Below are 14,271 nucleotides of genomic sequence, written 5' to 3' on the forward strand. Positions count from 1 at the left end.
AGGAATGAAGTGCCTCTACATCTGGATAAATCTGTTTCACTGCCTCTCAATAAAGAGCAATTCAGTCTCTGCAATTCTCGAGGTTGTTGCAGACCGTTCGAAGGGGAAATAAGAAAGATTTTTACTGCCCCATATCACAAAATGACCATAATATATCTGTGGGTTGCAGATAGCGTTATTGATCAATACCAGTGACTCAACGATTACTTGGCCAGGTGCTGAGATTTCTGGCTTTCAAAACTCACTTTCCTGCCTGTACTACATTTTGGAACAAAAACTCTGCACCCACTGCAGTTTCAAGACTGTTTTTTTTTTATATATATATATAAATGTTTAATAGGGAAAAGATACACATAGAATAGCAGCTACCAAAAAAGACTCAGCTGTAACATCAGAGCATGTGAATATTTACAGTTATGGACCCTTTAAAGATCTACATTTACAAGTCATGAAATGTGTGAAAGTGTTGAAATGATTTTTGGACAAAAATCAGCCGAGTACCAATTCAGCTGGCTGGTTCTAGCTGGTACCTTACAGCATCAGTGACACAATACACTGTACCAATGTAGATGAGATCAATATATAGTCTATCCGAGCCCGTCCTCGGACAAGCAAGTCAAAAGGTTAAAATAAGGAAATGCCTCTGTTAAGTCTATGAAGAGGTAATAGTTGTAAGGGCCTTGTTTCCCTCCGGTCATCTTTTCAGTCCTTTCAGGACTTGGTGATGTGGTTGGACTGGGTTTTAGTGTCATGATCCTTTTCTGTAGTTCTCTTAAGTCCATTTCAAAGCAAGAGGTGGTAAAAGTTCCAAGCAGGTCTGGAAAGCTTCAGTTTCCAAAGCATCTCCTCTCCATCTGTGAAAACTGTGTTGCTAGAGGCTCGGCATTACACCTTGACCAGGCTCCGTTCCAACTTAGCACCAATGTCCCCTTTTCTCTTCAGTGAACAACCTTTTGATCTTCAGTGAAACGACAAGCGGTCGAGGGAAGGGAACAAGTCTCGTCTCCTCTACAACTACTCTTCCAGTGGATTGGTCTTGGCGTCTTTCCACTCTGCCTTCCGCTACAGTGACATCACTGAATTAAGCGGTAGAAGACCCAGCAGGCGAAGACGACCCAGTGGCTCGCCCAGTTCAGCTCGGACCACTTCTGGATGGTGTGGCTCGCTACATAACCCTGCACACAACAACAACAAACAACAAACAAGCAAATATTCTGATGGGAAATTTGCCTTCACAAAACAACTTTCCTCAAAGTATGGTAAGAATTTTGTGCACCAATTATAACACAAAGAAATTTAGGATTGCGTTCCTGGGATTTGTCTTTGCGTTTCTGGGTTTTACAGCGCTTTACAGGGGAAAAAATAAATTAATTGATAAATTCCCTTCCATTACAACTTCATCTTTCTTATAGTTAATACTGTCTGCAGGCTATTCTGCCAATATGTAGACCTACTATATGCCCAATAAAACTGATTTCTTCAATATTTTGTTGTGTTCCTTCATGATGAAAAAGTAACTGTCCAGCATTTTGAGACATTCTCAATTGATGCAGGCTAGAGGAAGGTTCCACAGAATGTGGTAACAGAGTTGCTATCTATCAGTTTGTTTACTAGGTGAACAATTATGTCAAAATGTCAATTCATTTTTTGAAATTAATTGTAAAAAATATGGCAGTATTTACTCAATAAATTGGTAATGGAAGTAAATTTATCAAATGATATATAAATCAATAGCTGTTACATTCTTACGAGGACAATTGATAAGTGTATTATACAACACTTCTGTTCACACACAGAAGGAGCTGACTGGGAGGGACTGAGAAGCCTGTCACTCAATCTCTGATCTGACTAATAGAAGAGCAGCAGACCCACATCACATACTTCTGTTAAAGAAAGCAAACTCAAAACCCAGAAACCAAAAAGCCAAATCCCAGGAACACAGTCGCGCTTCAGCACCATCTGCTGTTCAAAGTTTTCTACTGTGAATGAAGTTTTCATTTTCAGTTTCTTATTTAACTATGACCAAAACCTTATTCTAACCATAATTGCCTAACCTTAACCCTGCCCTTAACAAAGTTTACAACAATAAATATAATTCATCACCAAGGCATATTGCCTTGCAGCAAGAAAAAGAAAACTTGTCATCTCTCATACTAGACTATCTTTTCATCTGGCTGGTCTTACCTCCTCCTCTGCCTGGTCGTCAACGTCAGGATCAAACATGGAGCCCAGGTAGGTGAGGTGGAAGATGGCCAGGAGACTGAACAGCAGGTTCAGCAGCATCACCCAGTACTCCTAAAGGCCCGGGAGAGACAGTGGTAAGAACGGCTTCATGGCTGACTCTGGTCCCTCCTCAACCCAATTTTTTTCATACTTGCCAAAAGGCCCAGCATCTCAATGTGCTGATGTGTCTAAGAGCCTGTCGTATTTTCATTAGGTCCTTGTTGAACTGCCATGTCTGAAATGCCAGTGGTAGTAACCTTTACAGACCAGCTGATGGTCCATAAGTTAGTGCTGTTGCTAGTTTTAAGATTGATTTTTCCATTTCACATTTCTCTTCAATTTAAATTGCTTGTGGGAGCATTTGCCTAGCTAATAGAAGATTCATTTCAAGTTCCCTGGTTTCCTGATAAGGTAAGTTGTGTCATTTTACAATATTAGATTGTTTGATTTAGATTTTGCATAGTGTTTGCTGGTCTTGTGGGTGGGCTTAATCCTTTGTTAGAAGCTCAAGGTTTTATTCTTATGCTTCTCCACAACTGTCAGTAACAGATGTTTGTTTTTATACAGGTCTTGGCTGATCTGTACATCTCTTTATTTTTCAGTACTTGGTACGGCTTTCCATTGTCTGTTATGGTCTTATTGTATCCATGTTACTTTGCTGCTGACAACACCCCAGTTGTAACTGATCCAACAGAGCAGACGCTGTACCTTCCTGTGCTGATGGCTGCAGTCGGAGCTGCAGGGCCTGGACAGGATACAAGCACTGAAAATGGCTGCAAGCTTCTTTCTCAGAACTGTAATGGGAAAGATGAGAAAAAACACAACAACATTGACAATGGGAACTAAATTAGCTTTCCTTCATCATCACTGCCACATTGTTTCTTCATGGGCCACAGATCTTGGGAGCATTTCAAGAAGCAGGATTATACAGTAAGGCAGATGGAAATGGAAATGTTTCCAAGTAGAAAATGTGCATTATGCCAGCCTTATGTTTACAACATGTATGTGTTGGTAGCGATTTTACCAGTGAATGGTGGTTGATGGCATTTACTATTCTTGTACATTTTTTACAATGTTTGTCCCTAGACATCAGTCATCAAGTTGGTAGCTTTGGTTAACTCCTACTGTATGTGCAAAGTGCTGGGTAAATGCCATTAGATACAATGGCAACCAAAAGATGACAGCCTTCAACACTGAATCACCCTCCTACTGCTGCCCACACTGGTGATGAAGGATCATCCACTGTGAGGACAGCAGGGTGACAGTGCAGCTCTGTGAAGCCTCGACTGCAGAGCTATAATCAGAGGAAACAATATTTTTCCGATTTTTGTAAAAGAGGTTGACGGGATGTTGCTGGTAAAACTTATTTTCTCAATGGAAATAAAAAACTCGTAAAATATTTTTGCTTTTTGGATTCAGCTGTTGGAGATTACTGGTTGGCCCTGCGTTGGTGTATTGGCTACCTGGAGGTATGTAAAGCTCTACAGTGAAGTAAGTGATGAAATTGTAAACACAATCACACAATAAATGTATAAAGCAGGGATGTTAGCAAATGCGTATTCATACCATGTTCAACATAGGTGATGAATCCCAAGGAGAGCAGAACAGCCCCAAGGTGAAAACTCAGACCCTGAAGGAAACCAAATGGCAGATTTAGGCAAAGCAGTGACAGTAAATAAAGTCATACAAGATGCAGGGTTCCTACACATTTCTTCTAATCAAATTTCATAACTTTTCCATGACATTTAATGTCATTTCCATATCTGTCAGCGTCTATGTTCAAATGTTATATTTTCTGTTAAATACAGAAAAAAGCATAAGTATTGAGGGGTTGGAACCAAACCTAGACATTCACAGCTCTTATGGATGCACAATGTAATGCAACATGGAACACCTGAGCAATTAGAAACTCCTCATCATCATTCATTTGTCCCAATACTGATGCTCACTTGAAAATGGGTAGACTGAACACAACAAATGACATTGCTCTAACATGATTTAATGTATGCAAAAAGAAATTCTGTATGTATGCACTCATGATACTGTAAGGCACTTTGGATTAAAGTATACACTTTCATATCATCTTACTAACGTGCAGTAAGGCGCTGGCTGTGTACGTGACCAGGATGGCTGGAAATGTCCCGAGTTTCATGGCATTTTTGAAGACATCTGAGGAACATGCGGGACAGGAAGACGGTAAAGAGACAACACAATGACATTATAGAAATATGCTAACTTTTTGACAAATAATGATGTGATGAGCAGTAACACTTTCACCTCTCTTTGTCCAGCAGCACTGACGTCTTTGAGATGACACCAAGCAGGCTTGTACCATTACACCAATACAGTGAACCAGATACTGTAAATACTGGACAATGAGGTGATATTGTTCCCGATCTTCTTGTCACACAAAGTCACAGTCCTATAAAAAATGCTTTGCTGACACAGATTTTACCAACAGATCTGGTTTCCATGATGTAGCCAAAACTTGAGTGTCATGAGTAATTCAATAATAATGTGAGTTCACAGCCACTGATATGACTGTTTAGTCATTCTGCAATGTGAACAAGAGAGGAGAGGCAGGTGCTTACAGGTATTGAGCCAGCGAGACATGGGGATGTTCCAGGACGTCACCACCACAACCATGGACCGAGGCATTTCCACGCTGAGGGGCTTCACCACGCTCATGTCCCTGCAAAGCCAAACACCATTAATTTGGGGTCACTGGGCAAAAATGATCAAGATATAAGCCATATTTCCCAATCTGAAAAAATCTATCGCTCTTTTTTGGGTGATAAAAGGATTTCTGAGACGCTACGTGGCTTTTTGAGTCTGATTTTGGTTATAAGGGAAATCCTCTGATACTGCTCCCTTATTTTAGCCTAGTCTGCCCCATCCAGACAAACTGGAGACCAGCCATCACTGCTTACAAGACACACCACTTATCGAAGATTGTCTGTTTATATCTGTCACCAGAATGAAGAGCGAGAGAAGAGCAGGTTCTTTGTGGCTATGTCATCATTCCTGTACCACTACAAGATCACTCCACCATCATCCTACTAAGTAGATCACTGGTGTTACACCCACACAGCCCCAACTTACCACTTGATGTTGTCTTTCTCTTCAGTAAAGCCTGCTCCGGCTAGCATGGTGGTGCCTTCACTGAGGTGACCCACAAAGTAGTTACTGAAGTGGAAGGACACTGCATTCTCATAGGCATGGAGCCACCTGCACAGCAACAAACCACATACATGTGAAATCACATACTGCTGCCTCCAAATATAACCCTATTTTTTAATTTCTAAGACTTTTATTGGGAATGCTGGGTCTACACTACAGTAGAGTAATGGAGGGAGAAAAGCAATTCCTCAAGGAGATGATCAATGCGAGAGGCATCTCCATTTCAGGTCATACTTTCAAAGTACTGTAGTGAACTCATGACAAAACTGTGTGAGAATAAATCTAGATTCCCATCCTGAAAACAAAGCTTACCTTTCTCACGTGTCTTAGAAGCAGGGAAACAAAGAGAAAGAGACAGAACATTCTCAAATGGTTTAATAGTACAAGCTCTTGTATTGCCAAAACTAACGAAATTGCAGGAAGAGAAAAAACTGAACCAAAGTTTGACTCACTTGTGTGTGATTCTGTTTCCGTGGATTGGGATGAAGAAAGGGAAAAGGTAAGGGGCGATGCAGTTGGAGACCAGCAGGCAGACCTGGCTCTTCAGCAGACTGACGGAGGAATTCAGCAGCCACGCCCAGCTCTGAACAACAAGACCCTTTATTAATACAGCACTTAGCAAAACACAAGTAAATGGCGGTTAAAAGATGGAATAAAATAGAAAAGGTCGGCAGTTACTCACTAGCTTCTTGCCCTCGACGGCGTCCTTGTAGCTGGAGAAGCTGATCCAGGGGCCGAAGACGACGGTGCCCACGAAGAGAACGTAGCCCAGGAACTCTGCTGGGGACGGCAGGCCGGCCACCACTCCTCTGTCCAGGTCGAAGGCTAGAGAGATGGCCTTCATGGCTACCACCATCTGGGAGCCTTATGGGTTGGACACAAAGTCAGTTAAGGCTGGACTGTGGATGGAAAACACACCAACCATGATCCTGGATTATAGAAATGGAGACATCTCTCTGAAAAAGCATCTTTCTGGATTGTAAGACACATGTCCCAGAGCAGGGCTGCACAATACTGACAAAAAACATATTACTGACTTTAAATTGACTGTTGATTAATTGTTTTCAGATTTTTTTTTCTTCTGAATATTGCAATTGCAATATGACCTTTGAATGTACACGTTTCCATATTAGTTATTTTTCAGTGCTTGAACAAATATCAATAAAAACTGTATGGACAATTAAATGCTCTTGTTTAGAATTTGCTTAATTTTGAATATAATGTATGATTCTCTCCATATGCATGTAGCCTTGTAAGCCACAGATTCTGAACAGCAGCAGAATGCCTTGTTTGGGAAGCTTTGTGGAACACACTGACAGGAAAAAATACAGACTCTTGCTAGAAATTGCAGTAGTCAACACTTCAATTTTTTCCACCAAATAATTGTGGAGCACTGTCCCAGACATATAATGGTTGCTTGAGGTTGGGGGAGGTGTCAGAACTTGTGGCATTATACTGTATAAAACAAGTTCAAATGTAGGGAGTAGCTTCCAAGCTAAAATGAACACAACTTTGAAAGCTTAAGTGCAGACAATATTTTCTGTCCAAATAACGGAACATTTACCTCTCATTTTATGCCAGGTCACCTGGTCGATTAAATGCAGCTCTCTGAAAAGAAGAAGTAGGACATCTCTATTAGAGGACTGGAATTCTATACCAGATTCCCAGAAGTGACCCTGGGATCTATCAGGGTTGCTAAACAATTTAGGAAATCAGTTTATAGGGAATCTTTTGTTATTCTGCAACCTGGCTTGTCTGACTCTTATTTTATTGTGAACCCCACCCGTCTCACTCCTGGGTTGCCATGGGTTTTTAAGCAATAACCCAGTAGAAGCTATGCTTAACAGTGAATTTGGAATGTGTTGTTAGACATAATGCTGAGTAACACACACCAGTTGAAGAAAGATAAATGCAAATGCTTTTATTTTAATCAATGATAATAGTAATCACTTAATGTTATTCTTCCACCTCTAGTAGTGGTATGAGTGGTGACTCTGGATTAGCATATTCATAATGTGTTAATTAAAATGATATCATTAATAATGAACTGTTATGCAGTTACAGGCCTGTGTTTATCAGATATTTAATGCAGCATTGGGATCCTGTGGAAAAGACTGTAGATATGAGCCTCCTACTTCAAAAAAACATTCAGCTTTCAGATGGTAAATACTGCTTGGGAATGATATATTCATTTCAAACAGAAACGCTTCCAGAGGCACTCGAGCTGAACTCATGTCCCACCATAATCACCATGATATATTAAACATAAGCAGTGAATGCATTAATTAGCAAATATTTCCATGTCAACATACCAACGTAACGCTTGTATGGGTGGTATTAATATGAACTGTGTATCGTATTATGGTGTTACAGTAGTTTCAGGAAAATAGTTTTTCCTCATTAATATGTATGCAGCAGGGTGCTCTAAAATCTACTCAGATTATCTACTCTATAGGAGGAGCCTGTGGTGCAAGTATGAAGTTTCAATCATGTATTGTTCTTGAGTTATTGTTTTCACAAGAATGTGTCTATACACAGACAGACAGACAGACAGACAGACAGACAGACGCTACCATGACTACATAATGTTTTGCCGTAAAAATTGAAACATGAGAACACTTCAAAGTCGTTGCTTTGCCCTCAAGTTGTTCTTTCCTTATTTCCCTACAATGTGAATGCAGCATAACAGCGGCTTCCGACGTGTCAGAACTGGCATACGTTTCTTTGAAAGTGTTTTCTCACCCCATGAGGAGGTAGATGAGGATGACTCCGGAGAGGAAGAGGCCTTTGCTGCTGGACTGGCGGCTGAGCAGCAGAACCAGGTAACAGAGCGCGCTGAGCAGCAGCACCCACAGCATGTGCAGCTCAAAAAACAGGAAGAGGCCATAAATCCCTGCCAACACTGACACCACGTGCTTCAGAGTGGACAGGCCTCCTGATGAAGACAAGGGGCAAGAGAAGAATTAATACAAAATACTATGCATAAAATCACAATGAAGAGGTGTCTTGCTTCCATAATTTGACGTTTGAGAGAGAAAGGCAGTTTTATATGAAGGCAGGAGCTGTTCAAAAATCTGTGATGGTACTATTTGCTGGAATTTTTATGTACGCCTACTGGTTCATCACAAGCATTATATATAGTAACAGTGTTAAAATCAAGGAACAGTATGTCAAGACACCCACTATCCAATGTTGATGTGAGGTACACATTTTCCAACAATGCAAGTGTCCAAGGCAGATGAGATTATCATTTCTATCAAGGCTGCTGTTTGTATGTATAGGTACTAGTCTATGTGTATAGTGTGTATTTTGTTTGAGGTTGTAAGAGAAGCCTTGCTGGATGCTGGTGCTTCCTCACCGAGCCTGAAGCAGAGTCTGCAGAGCAGGCAGAGCAGCAGCAGCCTCCACACCTGCTGCAGGCCCTGCTCCACCGTACTGAGGCCGCAGCTCTCGGCTAGCTGCAGCCACAGTTCCAGCCTGCTGGGAGACTCCATACTGATTCTGCAGACACAAAAACGCATCACATTATACTCTTTTCTTCGTTCAGGGCAGGAGCTTCAGTGGCCCCGATGTGTGTCGTTCTCTTGTATGGAGAGAACTTCAAGCCAATCCCATTAGTAAATCTAGCAGGTTTATATGACCTTGCTTATCAGCAGGTATGCATAACCAGTAGGACATGATTAAAGACATTAAACGAATCGCAACGGTCTTCTGGTAAATTCGGCATGTACCCGATACACCAAGCAGCACTTACATTTAAGCTTGTAAAATGTGTTCAAACAGTACGTTACCGCCCAACACGATGTGTTTTGGTGGAAAAATGTTGTGGCGGTAACAGGCAAACCAGATAAAACAGTTGATGTCAGACAGAAATCGTGTTGCTTGGTGAACTGGATGTATGCCGAGTTGAAGAGTGGTTCCTACAGATTCACAAACGACCTTTAGTCATTTTTAAGGAGGTATGTAAGTTTGCCTATAAGCAAGGCGACATTATCTTGGCAATTTTTTGAATGGAGTTTGGCGTGAAGTTCTCTCTATACAAGGGGATGGCACACATCGGGGCAAATCTTCAATTACATTTACTAAGGTTATAGGCTACCCAATCCACGAAAAGGTCCAGAGAAGTTCCTTGACGGTAGCTGAAACGCTGGCAAATGACATGGCCAGCTAATGTTAGCCTACTTTCAACAAATATAGCTTGCCGACTAACTTAGCAAGCCAGGTGGATGGACTGCCTGTTAGCTAACTGGTCAATAGTAGCTGCTTTCGAAAAAATAGCTGGTTTGCTAACTTAGTAAGCCACATGGATGGACTCGCTGTTAGCTAACGTAACTGGCTAACTTTGCTTCTATCTATGCTGGCTGCGTCGCTTAGTAACCCTTGAGTAACGCTAGTTAGCGAGTCCGGTCATAGTTAGCTAGCTAGCTAACACAAGATAGAACCGTAACATAGCTGGTGATGCAGAATAAATCACAACAATTCAGCGTAACGTTATGTGCAACATGGTAGTAGGGCAGTACACAATTTTCTTTGGAAAAACAGCTGGAGTCGGTGCAACTGGGATGTTAGTTAACAAAATGGTTCTTATAAAGTTGACTAACTTACCTGATGTGTGGAAGAGGTGTTCAGCCTGGAGCTACTATGATAAAACCTGACACTAGGTGGCAGTATAACGGAGATAACCGTTTCACAGTGTGTGTTATGAGCTGTCTGTCCCAGTCAGGATGTGCCTTACTGAAAGAAATAGTTATAGAAACACCTTACGGTCTACGAGAAATACAGAATTATATATGAGTAAACAAAAAAGCCAAATAATTACATAATCACATTAGCTTGCGACCAATTTTTATTTCTAAATCATTAAATATCACACAATTCGTGATAAATATTTTATTTTTCATGATGCCAATTTTTTTTTTTACAGTAATGTGATTCTATTGAATTTCATTTTAAATTCGTTTCATAATAACCAATTATATATTTATGTATTATTTCTAAGTGGCTTTCTGTCTAAATACTATACTTATTTCATAATAATACTTTTGCAAATGGTACATTTCCCTCTGATTTATTTGTTCATTTGTATCATTTATTAATGATACTTTCCATGGTCCTGGGTCAGTCATGGTCATTGGTTGCTCACATATTAAGACTGAAATACTGATCTTATTTAATTATCTAGTAATTCACCAACTGATCAGAAGCAGGATATAAGGAGAGGACTAATACTAATACTAGAGTCCTTTACAGAGCCAGTGACCGAAACAGGAACAACCTCTTTAAGCACCACTGTGGACAAAACCAGGGACATTAGAGCAATGTGCGTGTCTGATATTATTGACAAATCACTTGAGATTCAAAAGATTATTTCTAAAATTTTGAATTTTGATCCCCAATTAAAATCATTCACTTCCAACCCACATAGATTTAGTTTTCAAAGGGGTAGGAATGTGAAAGACAGTCTGGTCTCAAATACAGTATGTTTGTGTCCCCCAATACATACAATACTAAAACCTTCAACCGCGCACAGACAGGACAGGAATACACTATAAAGGATTCATTGCAATCCAACTCATATTTCCAGAAATGCCCTTGTGGAATGATTCATGTGGGACAAACCAAACATAACCACAAACCATGTACTGCAGAACATAAGGCGGCAATCTGCAGTGGAAACATGGAATATTGTGTATCATGGCATTATAAAGATGGATGCCACGGCTCAGCAGCCGCTCTTTCATAGGCCTTGAGAAAATCTTTCCTCACCTAGAGGGGGGTAACACAGAAAAACAGCTCCAACAAAGAGAGGCTTATTGGATTTTTACACTCAACAGTATGGAGCCTCATGGTCTTAATGAGCCAATAGACCCTAGCTGTTTCCTTTGGACTCACTTACTAGGCTATGAGCTATGTATTTCTAAACAATATATGTAACCTTCTACTATGTCTTTCTGAAATCTTACTGATGAGATAATGTTTTTTTTATATTTCTATATTTATATGATGCACTGTTGTGTTTGATTTTACTTCAAAAATGTATAAGTGCTCCTGTAGAGATTCGTCTAATCATGTATGCAGTTTCCTCATGAATTAATGAAACCGAACCATGGCATTGGGGAGTTAATGGTAACCTCTAGAAAAGAGTCTTTTTGCATGGGTGGGGGAGGGGGGTCTATTGGTCTACATTCATATTATGTGTTAGTGTGTGTGCTGTTTGTTGCCAGTCATATATTGGAAATAGTGGATTGAATCGTGTATGCAGACAAGCTTCTGTTATCCCTTTAATATTTTCTAATGTCAGGGACAGACTGACTCCTGAAAAAGCAGAGCTGTGATCAGTGAGTCAGACAAGCTGCAGTATTTGTTAATGGAATCCTCAGCTGTCACACTTCCTCCTGCAGCCTCCAGGCAGTGTCGGCTCGCCTCTCCTCTTGTTTTTACGACTCTCCGGCCTTCTGCTTGGATGCCTCAGGCCGCTCTCCTTCCCTCTCCTTCCCTCTCCTTCTTCTTTCTCTTTTTGCATCATCCCGGCAGCAGATGTCAGTGAAACCGGCCACAGCTCTACTAATTAGGCCCTTCAGTTGTGGCAGATTTCCCCCCTTGTCGAGCGCCGCCGCTCACCGCGCCTCGTTGTTATTGTGAGAAGAGCCGCGATGGCTGGCAGAAGGTTTTTATTGGACCCTGAATGAGTTAAACCCGGAGCCTCTATTGCCTCTGCTCCAATTTCTGTTCACACATTTGTTTCCTCATCTCAATCCTTTATGTCTCCCCTGTCCAAAGCAGAGTGCTCAGCAGAGGGCTCGGGGCCTGCAGGCAGCGCTAATCATTTTCAACTTCTTGCCTCCGCCAAGTTACCTCCCCTGTTAGTTTGTTCGTCTGTCTGCCTGTCAGCAAGATATCACACAAACTTCTGAACAGATTTCCATGAAATTTGGTGCACAGACAGAAAGGCCTTGGGCAGGGAACAACTGATTAGATTGTGGTGGGGATCCAGATCTGGGATTTCTGCCATTAGACAATTATGTTTTTTTTAGCCATAACTATGAAGCTGAGATAGATTGATTGCAAATCATAAGGGTTTGCATGATCAAGAAATCAATTGTACTTAAAATTGAAATGATAGGAATTATGTCTTTGGGTGTAACTGGAAGTTGGAGAGTTGTTCAGCGTTGGTGGAGGTTTGCCTTCTGGTCTTGTAGAGACACAGCAGGGTTGAAATCAATGCATCTCATTTCAGGAATTGGATTTTCCTGGAAAAGCACATGTAGATTTTAAATTGATTGAACTGAAAGTGCGTGGAACATCATCCCTGGGTCATTGATTCACTTCTGTTTCCATTCATTCATTCATTCACTGCTGCTTATTCCTTTTCAGGGTGTTGCGGGGGCTGGAGCCTATCCCAGCATGCACTGGGTGGAAGGCAGGGAGACAGGTGAGTCCATCACAGGGCGAACACAGATAGACACACACTCACATTCATACCTTTAGAGGACAATTTAGAGTCTCCAATCCACCTATGGAGGAAAGAACACAGGGAGAACATGCAAACTCCACACAGAAAGGAGCGGGAATCAAACCCACAACTTTCTGGATGTGAGGACAAAGTGCCAGGCCACACTTCTGTCTCCAGATGAGGACAAATTTACCAGGGTAGACACTTCCTGGCTAACAAAACACTGGGAGCCTCAACACCTGCCAACCCAAACTATTCCTGGGGAGGGAACAGGACCACCAGCTCAGCAATAGCTACATGATAACCGTGCAATATTGTAAGGGTTTGCTTAATGAAGTTGTCCTCCCCCCTTGGGACGGAGGCACGTGTGCTGCATTCAGAGCCAGTAAGTAAGTCAGGCTATCCTATTGCTGTCTGTCAAGAGGTCAACAGAGGACAGAGGGAGGCTTCCCAGGGGCGCCGACCTCTCCTACCAGGCATCGAGGTGGGGTCAGGGGTCAAACGCTGGCCGGTGCTTTTTCCCCGATGACCACGCACTGCCGGGGACAACATATTTCTGTTTCTTAAGATCACTTAAGCCATTTTAACAGGCTCTTCATTGCATTGCATCAAAGAAAACTGGACTTTTTATTATGGGGTTGTAAATACAGTCACCCAACGGTTTTGTATTTCTCCAAAAAGGAAAGAAAAACTCAATGAAAATTGCCTCCTTAAGTTTAGATGAATGCAAAATAAATGCATGAGCAAAGGAATTTTTCAGGTATTTTTAAGGGAAAGGGATATTTTATATATATTACAAAAAATATCTAACCTGCACATTTGCACAACCTGTTCACTCTGTTAATTACTTTTTCCTTGAAGTGTGTCCTCTTTGAACTGCTGCCATAGATGGCAGCTGCCTATAATTTTAGACAATTTCCAACTTAGTGAGCAAATATGGGAGGCGGCATTGTGCATACCATTGAGCTGATTTACATACAGATGCCAACTGAGGCCTGCTGGTAGGGGATGGGGGTGGTGGGAGGGTCTGCTGCATGGAGGATGACTGCAGACACTTCATCAATCTTTTAGAGGTCCAAGTGTCAACTATATGTAACTTCACTATTCATAAAGAGAGCCATGGATGCAGTGAGAGTTTTAAATCTGTTAAACATAATATTTGATGGTATATCAATGGAATATCTATATATTTAATATCTAATGTATAGTGTGAATTGTTTCTACAGGATATGGACACCTTACTTTGAGTATCTATGTCCTCGATTATCAGGCATTGTTTTAAATTGAATAAGAGAGAAAATTTTGCATATAATATCTGAGCATTATCAAAGGCAGCAGAAGCAAATGTCAAGTAATAAAACTGGTGCAATGACCTTTTGAGTTGGATGTCTGAGTACCAAAACCTTTTCATATCA

General features: G+C 41.2%; 1 protein-coding gene across 1 annotated transcript; it reads right to left on the minus strand.

Annotated features, from left to right (window-relative positions):
- Positions 1–347: 347 nt before the first annotated feature.
- Positions 348–8,897, minus strand: LOC139933463 (protein-serine O-palmitoleoyltransferase porcupine-like). The gene is made up of 12 exons (XM_071927552.2): positions 8,762–8,897; positions 8,146–8,338; positions 6,968–7,011; positions 6,086–6,267; positions 5,856–5,986; positions 5,326–5,451; positions 4,815–4,915; positions 4,316–4,392; positions 3,790–3,853; positions 2,932–3,017; positions 2,185–2,295; positions 348–1,175 (listed from the first exon to the last, which is right to left on the minus strand). The coding sequence occupies exons 1-12, from the start codon at positions 8,895–8,897 to the stop codon at positions 1,074–1,076; spliced, it is 1,353 nt and encodes a 450-aa protein (XP_071783653.1). The 3' UTR covers positions 348–1,073.
- Between the last annotated feature and the right edge of the window lie 5,374 nt (positions 8,898–14,271).

The sequence above is a fragment of the Centroberyx gerrardi genome, chromosome 14 (genome assembly GCF_048128805.1).
Source record: "Centroberyx gerrardi isolate f3 chromosome 14, fCenGer3.hap1.cur.20231027, whole genome shotgun sequence".
Lineage (NCBI taxonomy): Eukaryota > Metazoa > Chordata > Actinopteri > Beryciformes > Berycidae > Centroberyx > Centroberyx gerrardi.

Excerpts from the sequence above, each read along its gene's own strand:
- LOC139933463 (XM_071927552.2), bottom strand. The coding sequence starts at position 8,897 with ATGGAGTCTCCCAGCAGGCTGGAACTGTGGCTGCAGCTAGCCGAGAGC. Across the intron at positions 5,987-6,085 it reads CCGTCGAGGGCAAGAAGCTA|AGCTGGGCGTGGCTGCTGAA; the intron begins GTGAGTAACTGC and ends CTTGTTGTTCAG. Across the intron at positions 4,916-5,325 it reads GAGAAAGACAACATCAAGTG|GGACATGAGCGTGGTGAAGC; the intron begins GTAAGTTGGGGC and ends TTGGCTTTGCAG.